The 14,917-nt window shown below is 31.0% G+C and overlaps 1 protein-coding gene across 4 annotated transcripts; it reads right to left on the bottom strand.

The window, feature by feature from the left end:
• Positions 1-1,580: 1,580 nt before the first annotated feature.
• Positions 1,581-14,512, bottom strand: LOC111700986 (segmentation protein Runt). Of its 4 annotated transcripts, none has more exons than XM_023472089.1 (9): positions 14,122-14,512; positions 13,004-13,060; positions 12,765-12,853; positions 12,085-12,277; positions 11,786-11,885; positions 7,737-7,991; positions 3,410-3,506; positions 2,327-2,429; positions 1,581-1,819 (listed from the first exon to the last, which is right to left on the bottom strand). In XM_023472089.1, exons 1-9 carry the CDS (start codon positions 14,158-14,160, stop codon positions 1,637-1,639), a joined length of 1,116 nt encoding a protein of 371 aa, XP_023327857.1. In that variant the 5' UTR covers positions 14,161-14,512; the 3' UTR covers positions 1,581-1,636. The 4 variants fall into 4 exon arrangements, with proteins under 4 accessions (XP_023327857.1, XP_023327856.1, XP_023327855.1 ...); XM_023472088.1 differs by having other exon boundaries at positions 7,737-7,997; XM_023472087.1 differs by having other exon boundaries at positions 11,777-11,885.
• Between the last annotated feature and the right edge of the window lie 405 nt (positions 14,513-14,917).

Here is a 14,917-nt window from a genome sequence, read left to right on the forward strand (position 1 = left end):
ACCAAAATAATCTATGAAATATTCTGGTTATTGGAAACTATTTTGTGAATTTTCCAAATTATCCAAATTAAATGCTTTCAACCTCCTCAGATACTAAACGAACACTGATGCATCTATTCTTGTTTACAAGTTCCGCCCAGAGAGAACTGCAGTTTCAATATGTGCGCAGAGTATACGCGACCACAATTAACTTTCCTAGTGCATTAGTACCATGGGTAAATTAAAATTAAAAAATCAAAATGGCGAAATTGTTGATAAATTTATTAGGGTTACATTATTAATGTACACTATACAGAGTATTGCACAATAAATATGCGTAATTTGTTTACGCTATTTATGAAGCAATAACAGGAACTAAAAATTCACCTTTAATTTAAGGTTTGGCAATTATCAATCAAAAGTTGGGGTTTGAGATATCCTGTTTTACAGGATACATAAATATATGGATACCTGGATACATGGATACCTGGATTCCGTAATACCTGAGTACCTAGATACCTGGACACCTGGATACTTGGATACCTGGATACCTGGAGACCTGAAGACCTGAAGACCTGAATACCTTCATACACCTGGATACCTTGATACCTGGATACCTGAATACCTGGATACCTTAATACCTGGATACATGAATACCTGGATACATGAATACCTGGATACATGAATACCTGGTTACATGAATACCTAGATACCTGGATACCTGGAGCCCTGGAGACCTGAATACCTGGATACATGAATACCTGGATACCTGGATACATGAATACCTGGATAACTGGATACATGAATACCTGGATACCTTGATACTTGGGTACCTAGATACCTGGATACCTGGATACCTGAATACCTGGATACATGGATACCTGGATAACTGAATACATGGATACCTGAATACCTGGACACCTGGATACCTGGATACACTTGGATACTTGGATACTTGGATACCTGGATACTTGGATACTTGGATACCTGGATACTTGGATACCTGGATAACTGGACACCAGGATACCTGGATACACTTGGATACTTGGATACTTGGATACCTGGATACCTGGATACCTGGATACCTGGATACCTGGATACCTGGATACCTGGATACCTGGATACCTGGATACCTGGATGCATACTATTAGTTGCAGTTGATGTCATGGGCACACGAACATGGAGATGTTTGACGGGGATATCAGACAACTTAAAGAAATTACACAAAATCAATCTGCTTTTTTACTTAGACAATGCTCGATATTTTTCTTGGCAATTAAGCATTAGTTTTTGCAGCAAAAACAGGATCAACGTAAAAATAGCAATACATTTTTATCGCGTTGGGTCTATATCTTTTACATAAAAAGTTTACAATTAGATTGTTTAAAACTTAGAAAACAAGATGTCACTTTTTGTTTTCAATAAACACAATTATCAAATTATCACTGTTATTGTCTGGTTTACCAATCTATGATTGGGGTTTACTTGAAAAACTAAATTATATTATCAAAGCTACAGTTGTCTGACAGGGTGTACAGAGAACAACGACATGCATGATCAATCCTCAATTCTGATTAATCAGGAGAAAAAATAGGTTTACATCAAGGGTTTCTAGGGTTTTCTATTTTTTCAGAATTTGGATAAAAATCTGATTTGTTTAGTAAGGTCGCCAAACAAATCCATCTCCTCTGTTTGGATATCCTCGGATGGGTCCGGTCTGTGATAGCATATCGTTATCATAGTGTCCTATATCCCCTCGCTTGATATCCAAGGAGGAATCCTCTTCACCCTCTTGGAACTCTTCCGATGTTATATCCCTAGGAATGTATCCAGATCTCACCTGTAGAAATAGAAAAATTAAAAGGGGTTAAGTCAATTTTTCAAGTTCCTATATCTTTACAACCTGATAGTGTAAACCTTTGATATTTCAAACTTAGATTATTTGATCTAACAGAACTCATAGTTTGAAATATCTAAGACATTGGATTGCAAAGCTATAGGGATTAGAACATCAGAGTTTGAGACAAAGACTCAATTCCTTTCTTTTAAATAGTAATCTATTGATTGAACTGGCTTCAGAATTTCTGTATTTGGAACCTAGCATTTCTATCAGATCCTTAAATTAAACAAACACTGAAATATCTTCCTAACGAACGCTCAAGGTTTTATTTCGAGGGGGGAGCACCGTAAGAAATGGATTTGTAAATTTCGCATTTATATTTTTCTAAAGATGTTTAGAACACTTTCTTATTTCAGGAACAAAATCTTTAATTTATCGACATTTTAGAATTAAACGGAAAAGATAACAATATTAATATTATATATATATATTATATAATAAACTAACCTCTTGTTGTGGTAGATATGAATGATTAAGCGCATGCATTTGTTGGTTATAATAGAACTGTTGTGAACTACTGGTAGGAAGGTAATCCTCAGTCCTATATTCCCTTAAAAAAAAAAAAATTATTTTTATTTTTTTTCGTAATGTGTTTTCTTTTTTTTCTTTTGTGTTGTACATTTTGAGAGCTCAGAGATTTACGATAATTCACAGTAAAATTTCCCAATCAGAAAATTCCAAAAACTTGATTGATTACACGCAAATTTGCATGCAGAAAGTTTTCATAATCATTCTATGCGTATTTTACATTATAAATTGGATGGCCAGTATGTTTTGTAAAATAAAAATAAAATAAAAGTCATGAAAACTGCTGGGGTTTATCATTATTTAATAATGTTATTATGTCAACGCGTGGAGATAATCCAATAGGGAGAAGCTCTGATTTAGGATGTTTTATAAGTTTGATGACAAACACGGTTTCAAGAAAATTACAAAGTAACGGTCAGTGCATATTCGAGAAAAAGGGCATATTTTCTTATCTTAAAGATTATTTGGATTAAAAACATGAGTAAACATTTACTTAGAAATGATAAAAGAATTAATTATAAATGGTAACACTAATATTTAATCTCTTTTGAACTGATAAATTAAAGCAATCCTTAAGAAATCCCTTTTTCTTTTTGAAATTATAAAGAAATCATTTTAATTTGTTTAAAATCCAAAATTTGTAACAGTCACAAGTAGACCAATCTTACGTAATTAATAAAAAATCTTTTCTAACGACTGAATATTTCTTTTTATGAATAAACGAAATATATCAAAGAAAGGAATTGAGTTTTTGCCACAAACTCAAATTTTTTATTTCTATATCTTTGCAACCGGAATGTGTAAACCTCTCATATTTCAAACTTGGTTGATTTGATCCAACATAATTAGTAATTTGAAATATCTAAGGTTTACGGCATTGGGCTGCAAAGCTATAGGGATTAGATAAATTGAATTTGTGACAAAAACTCAATTCCTTTCGAAATAAAAATGGTGGGAACATTGAATAGGTGAAAATAGGGAGTAATATAATTAAAATTTCACCTATATTCATCTTTTCCTTTCATCATAGGTTTGACGTCCATTTCTGGTAGTTCAGGGGGTTGGTATTCAGGGCTAGTATCACCTTCCTCCCCTCCTGAAAATTATAATGGTTTAGTCCAATAGCTAGTAGATTTAAAATGTTCTTATTTAATAAAGCCTTAATAAAGGTAGATCGCGAGATGTTTTTGTCAGACACCAACAAAAATCGTCAATGTGCATTCAATTTGAATTTTATAAAACTATGCCAAAATTCTGCATGTGTTCTTTACACAAGAATTTAGTAAGAATAGATGACGAAGATATCTTCTTTTTTCTGTCTCAAAATTAATAACTCGATTTAGTTATTTTTTAGGTATACTTATTACTAATACGACATTGTGACATCGTAGCCCCTATAGATTTTAAGCACAAGCATGAGAAAGTCAAATTTTTTAGTTGCTTTATGCTTACTAGAAGTTCAAAACATTGATAATAATCTAAAGCGATGTTTACTTTAAATTTACGTATAATATGGTATAAATGCTGCTTATAGATTCTTAAGGTTTTTCTATATTCCATCTATTTTAGACAGTGATTTCTAATAGTAAATAGTACGTTATGTTTTATCTTTTTTTATTTAATTTCTTGGGAGCAATTTACTGAGAAAATAATCTAGCGTTTGATATGCGAGTGTCAGTTATGTAACTTCATTATTCATAATTTTAGAATTTGTTTTTTCCCATCCGGCCCATGAGAAAATGCACGATTTCACAAAACTGTTAATTTTGAATTTGAAACCGAAAAGATTCAGTCTTTCGTTGAGAAATTACGGAATCTGAAAGCAAAATAACTAAGCTCTCACTGCAAACTCTAATCTCAATATCTTTGCAACTATAAATTCTTTTAGACCAAAAAGTTTAAGTTTAAAATATTAAAGGGGTTCACCAATAGTTTGCAAAAACGTAGGGATTTGAAAATTTGAATTTGTGGCAGAACTCGTTTCCCTTTTTTGCCATGGCTCTGCTGCGAACCATTAAACCATTTAAACATTATAATAAAATTCAGTTACAAACATTGCTTTGACTCCAAATCCTGTAGAGTATATTTTAAGCTCAAAAAATATTCAAAATTTCAAGCTCTCTCTGCTTCCAAAAATTGATTTATTAATTCAAAATATTATTGGATTAAAATCAATTTTTGAAGAGAAAAATTTAAAAATAAATAAAGACAGGCTATTTTTTTATAAAATATGATTGTTAATGTTATTTCCTATTAAAATGGTAACATTGATAACCTTTTTTTTAATTGTTAAACTTAAATAACGTGATCAGCATTAAACTATTTAATTATTAAATTGATAAGATTTCATAATTTTCTTTTAAAAACTAAACAAATATTTGAATTGGGTAAAGTTCTGAATTCCATTAAAAATATGTTTTTTTTTGTTATTTTTTCTTCCCGAAAGTGGTATATTTAATGTCAAATACATGGCAGTGATTATGCCTTTTTAAGAAATAGATTCATTGATTAAATATTGAAAAACTAGAGTAAAAATTTCACTCTTTTTCTTTAAAATGTCCATTTCTGAAAATGTCTTTTCAGCTAGACAGACGGAGATGGCAGTCACGACTTTCTCTTTCAGCTTAGATTTTACGCACAAATATATAAAAAACACAGAAGCTGAGCTCTTTCAGCTTAGATTTTACGCACAAATATATAAAAAACACAGAAGCTGAGCTCTTTCAGCTTAGATTTTACGCACAAATATATAAAAAACACAGAAGCTGAGCTCTTGCCAGAAGCTCAAATTTTCTCTTTGATATATCTTTGCAGCTTGATTTGTAAACCTTTGATATTTTAAACTAACTTGATTAATAGTTTGAAATATTAAAGGTGTTCGACATAGGGTTGCAAAGATATAGGGATGAAAAAAATCAGAGTTTGCGGGAAGAACTCATTACCACCTCAAACCAAGATGTGCACGTTCTCACGCAAAATCGGTCGGTATTTTGCCAATTACTCTTTTTACACTTAAGCTATTTCATTTTTATAATGTGCATGTCTAAGGCTACAATAAGTATAAGTGAGTTGATGAGGTAATGCCAAAGGGCAAGGCGTTGCGACACTTTAAAGTCCAGGCAGTATAAGAATGTAATGACTAAGCTTCAGAGTTGTCTATATCTGAGTGCTGATGGTATACCTTTCTTGGTTATAAACGAGAAATTCATAACATTTAAAACATTTTTAACAGCTATTCAATAAGAAGGTTTCATATAACGTGAAATAACGGTTTACAACAGTTTTAGCATTTAGTTATTTAAATTTGTAAAATCATGACAGTAGAATAATTGTATCAAACAAATTGTTTTTGTGTGGAGTTGAAGCAATAAAATATCAAATTTGTGTTAACTCTTTTTTGCTGCAGCCTGTAAACCTATTAACTAAATCAAGGCCAATAAAGGATGTAGTAAGAAACATGTTTTATATTGTATTTATATTGTATTTTTATTGTATGTATATATATATTGTATTCTAATCATAAAGTTTTTCACTATTCCCAGTAGAAAACAACCAAACTCTATGAGAACTAGTGACTCAGGCAAAAACCAACCAAATAATAAATAAAATCCACGGGTTTACGTTCTTTTTGTTACACATTTTAACATAAAAACATTTTTAATTATCTTATTTAATTCAACATGAATTAGCGCATGATAGTTTTTAATGTTCATTATTTTAACAATATTTTGAAATCAAAGAATTTGTTTATTAACTTTGCCCCTGAATCCCGAAGACCCGAACTACTGAACACAATTACAAAAATTCGTTTGAAAATTATGAACTGAAAGTTTATGAACATCATCGTAATTTCGATGAGTTCGACAACAAAACAAAATGTTATGGTTCCTTCTTACAGAGTTTTTTTTTGATAATTTAATTAGAGAATCCAAATTTTCATCAATTATTTTCTCGGGGTTCATAAATATTTCTGAAACTAAATATGAAAATGAAAAAAAAACATAATTAAATTTCTCTTAGCATTTTTTACAGACAATTAATATTAATTAGTCTTTAAAAGTAGAAGAAAAACTGCCAACCGTCCGTTTCAAATTCTCAAAGTTTCAAAGTTTCAAATTATTATCAAATATTTAGAGTTTCAAAGTTTTTAATTATCACATATTGAAAGTTTCAAAGTTTCAAATTATCAAATATTAAAAGTTTCTCAGTTTCATAGTTTGAAATTATCGAATATGGAAAGTTACATAGTTTTCAAGCCAATATTTGAAGGCAGTAAATAGGCAATCTAAGCCAACCACTGTTTATTGGTGAACAGTAAAGTAAGGGAGTATACCCTGAACCAAGCAATAATACTTGTGGTTTTTTGCAATCTTGATTTTTCAATCTTCGAGCTCTCAGCTAAAATAAGATTTAGATGTTTGTCTCGTTTTCCAAGATTCAATAGATACAATGTTCTTAGGATTATTCAAAACACTCAACAGGGTGCCCCGATAAAAATAGAAATTCAGAGACAACTGCAAACTCGTCTTTGACTTCCGATAGTTCTTCATTATGACAACGATATTTATTGTATTGTAAGTTGGTTTTTCTGTAGACAATTTGTATTGTATTTGATTTGTAAATTAAAATTTGGACAAAGTTTTAAATATTTCCGTCAAAAATGGCAGACCACAGAGTTGAAATCCCAAAACCAGGAGTTTACGATATTAGCTTTAACTGTTATGTCGTCGTCACTCAATGTTGTGAGTCTATTGCAATTAAAACTTAAGCTTATTTGAGGTACCGAACCGACGGTTGGGCGACTAGATTAAACTGTACTGTACATAAACAGACGTTAGCCGGCAAAATAGGACAGTACGCCAAATAAATCATCCCCTTCTAGAGACTTCAACCCAAATAGAATCTAGTACAATAGATGGCAACGTAGAATTTGTACACTCTCAGTACAGTTGTATTCTGTCGTCACAAGTGTCAATTCAGTTTTTGTGTCCGACAAAATCATCAATAATAGTGATAATTTTAGAATAAAGTGCTTTTCTTATAGTAAAATAAGTGCAATTTAATGTGTTCTTTAGTTTCTCTTTTTATTTAATCTTGGAAAACATGTCAACTAATGTGAGAAAATTTCGCTTTCCTTGTTATATTTGACACTTGTGACGTCGTGTATAATTGGTTAATTTCTCTGTTGCCACCTATTGTACTTGATAATCTATTTGCTTCAACCTGTCAATCATTAAATATAAATTTACGGTTTTAACCTTAAAGATTACTCACAAAGTCGACTAAAGACTGTTTACATACAACGATTTTAATTTAAAAACAAATCTTGTAGGGGAGGCTGTATTAGAGGATATAGGAAGGTTTGAAGGAAGAAGAGGATCAAGAACAGGAGATGTATACGCCCCTAGTCCAGCACTCTGATACGGAGACACGCCCACTCCTGCCCCACCATATCCCAGGTAGGAGGAGTAGTTGTTGTATCCCCAATTGTTAGACAGGGAGTAGCCCGCCCCCATAGCCACGCCTACGGCTGATCTAGAGGCGTGGTAGGTCAGCCGGGAGTCGAAGAAATGTTGCTGTTGTCCTGGAACAATAAGAAGGGCTCTCAGTGATTTATATATTCATTAGTTTATACAGAGATATATATTGTATATTCATTAGTTTATACAGAGATATATATTGTATATTCATCAGTTTACATTCAGAGATATACAATGTATAATCAATAGTTTATATACAGAGATATATATTGTATATTCATCAGTTTATATTCAGAGATATACATTATATATTCAATAGTTTATATACAGAGATATATATTATATATTCATCAGTTTATATACAGAAATATACATTAAATATTCATTAGTTTATATACATAGATATGCAATATATATTCATCAGTTTATATACAGAGATATATATTATATATTCATTGATTTATATACAAAGATATACATTATATACTCATTAGTTTATACGCAGATATATACATTATACATTATATATTCATTAATTTATACACAGATATATACATTGTATATTTATTAATTAATATACAGAGATACCAGTAATTTTGCATGAACATGTCAACAATATATATATGATAAATACAAAGTCTAATAAGGTTTATCTGGAATATCACGTGATTAAAATGATAACTTCTCAACCAACTCGGTAGATGATTAAAATTCAAAAATAATCATATAATTGCAGGGAATCGTACTTTTGGTTATTTATTTTTCCATTACAAGGAACAGCTGTGGTTAGGGAATTACATTTAATAAAATTAAAATGCAAGTATGAAAGGAAAACATTATTAACGTTATACAAAAAAAAAGAAAGTTGGAGGAAAATTTCTTGGAATAGTGCAGTGATAACCAGAAAACTCTGAAATAGGAAGACGACTTTAAGCATCAAGTTATAACTTTAAATAGTCCACTAAGCATGAGAGTTAGTAATTGTGCAGTGTAAACAGACCCATTACACTAAATTAGTGTTTTCATAACAACATCAAATCATTTAAGTATTGATATAACGTCGTCTTTCTATTCCATTAATTTCTGGTTATCACTGTAGGAGAGTCTAGCAGTCATTGGAAATAAAATAGTAGAATCATTGGGTTAAAATCACAAGAAAAAAGACATTGGGTCAGAAAGAGAAAAAAAAGAGAAAATCAAAAGTCATTGGGAGTGATTAGAAAGAGTAGACAAGGAAAAATCATTGTAGCAGTAGTAAGTCATTGGAATATCGTTATTTGGGAGAAAAAGTGGGTGTGGAGGGGTGGATGCATATCGATGGAGAGGGGTGGAGGCATATCCATGGAGGGGGGTGGTCTGATGGGCAATTTAAGAATCCTTAAACTCTTTTTCGGTTAAATCCCCCGGTGTGGTGGTATTGCCTTGATTCTGACTAGCTACTGCTTGAATTCAACGCTGCTTGATCTAAAGTCAAATTGGTCTTAATTTAGGCCACTGTATTACACAGGACCACACAGACATATACACAGACAACCACACACGGACACAAACACGGATGGACACAGACAAACAGACGAACAAGGACACTCAGACACGGCCATGGACATTTTTGGACAGAAATATCAAGGTACTAAATAGACACTATACACACAAGTTATGACGCACTGTTTCTACTATCTGTCTAACTATCTACTATCTGTTTAACTACGTAGTCCGAGTGTATGTCTAACTATCTACTATCTGTCTAACAATATACTATCTGTCAAACTATCTACTATCTGTTTAACTACGTAGTCCGAGTGTATGTCTAACTATCTACTATCTGTCTAGCAATATACTATCCGTCTAACTATCTACTATCTGTCTAACTATCTACTATCTGTCTAACTATATACTATCTGTCTGACTATCTAGTGTCTGTTTCACTATCTACTATTTGTCTAACTATCTACTATCTGTCTAACTATCTAATATCTGTCTAACTATCTACTATCTGTCTAACAATATACTATCTGTCTGACTATCTAGTGTCTGTTTAACTATTTACTATCTGTCTAACTATCTACTATCTGTCTAACAATATACTATCTGTCTAACTATCTACTATCTGTCTAACTATCTACTATCTGTCTAACAATATACTATCTGTCTGACTACCTAGTGTCTGTTTAACTATCTACTATCTGTCTAAATATCTACTATCTGTCTAACTATCTACTATCTGTCTAACTATCTACTATCTGTCTAACAATATACTATATGTCTGACTATCTAGTGTCTGTTTAACTATCTACTATCTGTCTAACTTATCTACTATCTGTCTAAATATCTACTATCTGTCTAACTATCTACTTTCTATTATCTGTCCAACTATCTACTATCTGTCTAACTATCTACTATCAGTCTAACTTTCTACTATCTGTCTAACTATCTACTATCTGTCTAACTATCTACTAGCTGTCTAACTATCTACTATCTTTCTAACTATCTACTATCTGTTTAACTATCTAGTGTCTGTTTAATCGTCAAGTTTTGATCTATGGTAAACCACATTTCTCTAAATCTATTTATATATATTTTGGCCTAGGTTTAACCTTTTCTCTCATACAATCTATCTATCTATCTATCTATCTATCTATCTATCTATCTATCTATCTATCTATCTATCTATCTATCTATCTATCTATCTATCTATCTATATATCTCTACACTATCTCTATTTATCTATTTCTAAAATTTCTGTGTGTGTTCTTTGTCATTGTTGCCTTTCACCGTTACAATTCCAATAATACACATGTTTCTACTTCCAGCAGACAATATGTAGAAACAGAATTAAAGAGACAGTTGTTTACAAAACTATGTAGAATCTTATTTAAAGAGACACTTATTAATTATTGATATTAAAGAAAAACCATATAAATATGTCACTGTGACTTAAAGGTCCCAAACTCTCAAGCAAAGATCGATGAGAATTTGCCAATTATTTCTCAAAAACCAAAGCTTATAACAAGTGCTTTAAAGGGCTAAAGAAAATCATATATTTGAAATCAAACGTGTTTTGGTCTATAATTCAACAACCTTTTACCTTACGGATTTGTTTATTTTATACTTTTCAAAATGTATATGCCGACAAAAAAGTATTTTCAAAAAAAGGTTAAGAAATTATGTTTAATGGGTCAAATTGTAATCGTAAGTCAAAACTTTCTGGATTGTTGACAGAACCGTTAAATCCACGTGCGTTGCGACACTTCAAAGTGTCGACCCTGTCTTAAAAATTGATGAGACTGTTTATAAGCAGGCTGAATCTATGTGATGTGTATAATTTACAGATTTATATATGTATATGTGTTGGTTTATAGATTTATACGTGTATATGTGTATAATTTATAGATTTATATATGTATATGTGTATGATTTATAGATTTATATATGTATATGTGTATAATTTATAGATTTATATATGTATATGTGTATAATTTATAGATTCATATATATATATGTGTATAATTTATAGATTTATATGTGTATATGTGTATAATTTATAGATTTATATGTGTATTTGTGTATAATTTATAGATATATATATGTATATGTGTATAATTTATAGATATATATATATGTATATGTGTATAGATTTTAAGATAAGATAAACGACTATGTGATTATCAATATTCAATGAGACAATAATTAAATGTACATATATATACATTATTATGGTATATGCAGAGAATATATGTATGTATGTATAAGTGAATGTTGTATACAAATTTCTAAAGAGCCCGAAAACAATTTAAAGCATAAAATTAGACAGTACGTACTTAAATTTAAAATTTAAAAAGACGTGTTAAAGAAGGGAAATGTAAATAATGTTTATATGCTAAACACTTACTAATCTTACTTCTAGGCTCCCTGGGTCCATCCACCGTAACTTTTATACACTTAGAGTACACTGCCACCAGGGCCGGCATACAGCTGATTACTATGACGAGGTTGAAGCTCTAAAAACGGCGGCCATTTTAAAATTCAAATCCATCAATTACACAATATTGAGTCTTTGTTGTTAAAGCATTCATGAAAAAGAGACATGTCACCTGTTGCAACAAAAACATATGTTATCAGATCAATAGTCCTAAATAAAGACAAAACCCCCAAATTATAATTCGATCAATGTTATAAATAAAATGGCCGACCACTTTCCTTGCCGCGACCACTTCTTCCAATTATCCTGAGATCATTAAACTTGGCGACATTGTTCTTCATAACAGCTGTGTTGTTCCTCAGCTCACCGCAGAAGTTCTCATCGTTCCCCGCCCTGAGGTTCACCACGGTCCCGTCTTCGATATCGCTGAGCGCGATCACCTTGAAGGCCATGGGTAGCGTCTTGTTCGACCTTGAAATATATTTCATATTAACTGTAGAAATGACTTTTTAAGTAAGTGGATTGGTGCAAAAGTAATGTTAAAGTAATATCAATGATGTTTAAATAAAATATGAAAATATATCAATGTATCCCTGATTCAGAACTTTTATGTTGTGAATTCTGGATCAAACATTGATCTGTATCTTATGCAGATCTAGGGAGTAATTTAATTCCGCTTCGATATGGGTGGTCATACCCTGCAGGAATAACTTTAATTGAGTGATTATCCAATTCAAAAGTGCCCACATCGGATATTGAGATCAAGCATTATCGTTGAAATCGTTGAGATCAAGATTATCGTTACTCCACAATAAAGTAGCGACCTCAGGTAAAATGTGCGTTATATTAATACATATTTAAAGTGAAATCGTTTCTAAACAAACTCAGGCAAAAATATATAATTTTAAATGGTTATACATAAATCAATTGTTATTAGAATGTAGACAGTTTTCTGTACCTCCAATGGTTGGGTAGTGCAGTACACAGTACATTAGGGGAACCGGTTTTGATCAGCTCTCCGGGATGTTCTGCTAATATTTCTGACACCTGCAAATTCAATTGTAAAAATTATTTCTGAAGAAAAATGTAAATACAATTATTATATCCTATGCAACTAGCAATAGAGTCCATGAGTATATTTTTGTCTAAAACATTATGTAACAAAATGGTCGAATTCATCAATTTTATCAATCTCACCTGTCTTTCAGCCCACCACCAATCCGAGGGGTACATTGATCCACTCTTATCCTCCATCTAAATAAATTAATTTCAATTATTTTTGTGTGCAATTAGGCCCCCATAATTTATAGATTTATATATGTATATGTGTATAATTTATAGATTTATATATGTATATGTGTATAATTTATAGATTTATATATGTATATGTGTATAATTTATAGATTTATATATGTATATGTGTATAATTTATAGATTTATATATGTATATGTGTATAATTTATAGATTTATATATGTATATGTGTATAATTTATAGATTTATATATGTATATGTGTATAATTTATAGATTTATATATGTATATGTGTATAATTTATAGATTTATATATGTATATGTGTATAATTTATAGATTTATATATGTATATGTGTATAATTTATAGATTTATATATGTATATGTGTATAATTTATAGATTTATATATGTATATGTGTATAATTTATAGATTTATATATGTATATGTGTATAATTTATAGATTTATATATGTATATGTGTATAATTTATAGATTTATATATGTATATGTGTATAATTTATAGATTTATATATGTATATGTGTATAATTTATAGATTTATATATNCCGGGAAGGGGAAGGGAAAAGTCATGACTCCCCCATCTCTCTGACAAATCTCTCTAACCCATCTCCCCAAAACTATAAGTTGCCAAACAACCTGTTTGCTAAAAATAATCTTATAAAATAGCAAGGAATCAAATGTGCATCAAATTAGGGTTTTAGCGAGACGGGAAAAATGTAGTAATTAACAGAATAAAAACTGAAGTTAAGTTATTACAATTCCAGACACTTTAAAGTATAAGGTTTGATGAAAAGCAACGTAAATGGTAAAATTGATATTACCGATAGAAGAAAATTATTTTCATAAAAAAATATGAAACATTTAAATCTGTATAATTTCTCTAAACTTCTCTTATTGGAGACCTATTTAGAAGATAACAGTGCTGTTTTGAATTTGCTTTTTTCATACTTGTACATACAGTCAAACTAGAGGAGCAAAAATGTCACAAAGTCGTAACAGCTGTACAGAAGTTAAGCCAAAATTGATAAATATTAATTACTAACCTTACACTGAATAGGTCCGGCAACCATACCGTTTTCCATAGATTACATTCACACAGTCATAGATATTTATATATAGAGTAACACACGGTCATAGAGATGTATATATAGAGTAGCACACTTTTATTCCTCGTTGTTGCACTATCGAACGTGGTCCATGGCCCGAAATTATTTCAATATCACCGACTTTTTCTCTCTCTCTCTGTTCACTTCTGGTATAGAGGGGCCTTGTCTTCGGTTCGAGATAAACCAGACTACTGGCGGTACCGGAGTGTTGATGATACCAGTCCACCTGCCGCCACCCATCCCGCCTGGCGGCATCGTATTCTACTCCGCCCCCGCAAATAGACGGATGTCTGCGGTAAAAAGAAAATTGAAATAGATAAATAATTGGAGAGGAGGATTCAATGTTTGGATGGATCAGATGGAAAGGGATGGATGTTTATGGAAAGACAAATAGATAGATAGATGTATAGGATAGATAGATAGATAGATAGATAGATAGACAGATAGATAGATAGATAGATAGATAGATAGATAGAATAGATAGATAGATAGATAGATAGATAGATAGATAGATAGATAGATAGATAGATAGATAGATAGATAGATAGATAGATAGAAAAGATTTACACAATCAAGTTGCAAAGGCTTAAAGAATAGAACTTCAAAGTTTAAATGCTGAAAAGTTGTAAAAATGTTCAAGATCTGGTCGACTTTCAAGTGTCGCAACTCCTTGGGTTTTGATTTTACCGCACTAAATCAATAATACTTTTTTGTAGCCCTGGACATGCTTATT

This window comes from Eurytemora carolleeae, unplaced genomic scaffold, assembly GCF_000591075.1.
Source record: "Eurytemora carolleeae unplaced genomic scaffold, Eaff_2.0 scaffold386, whole genome shotgun sequence".
Classification (NCBI taxonomy): Eukaryota; Metazoa; Arthropoda; class Copepoda; order Calanoida; family Temoridae; genus Eurytemora; species Eurytemora carolleeae.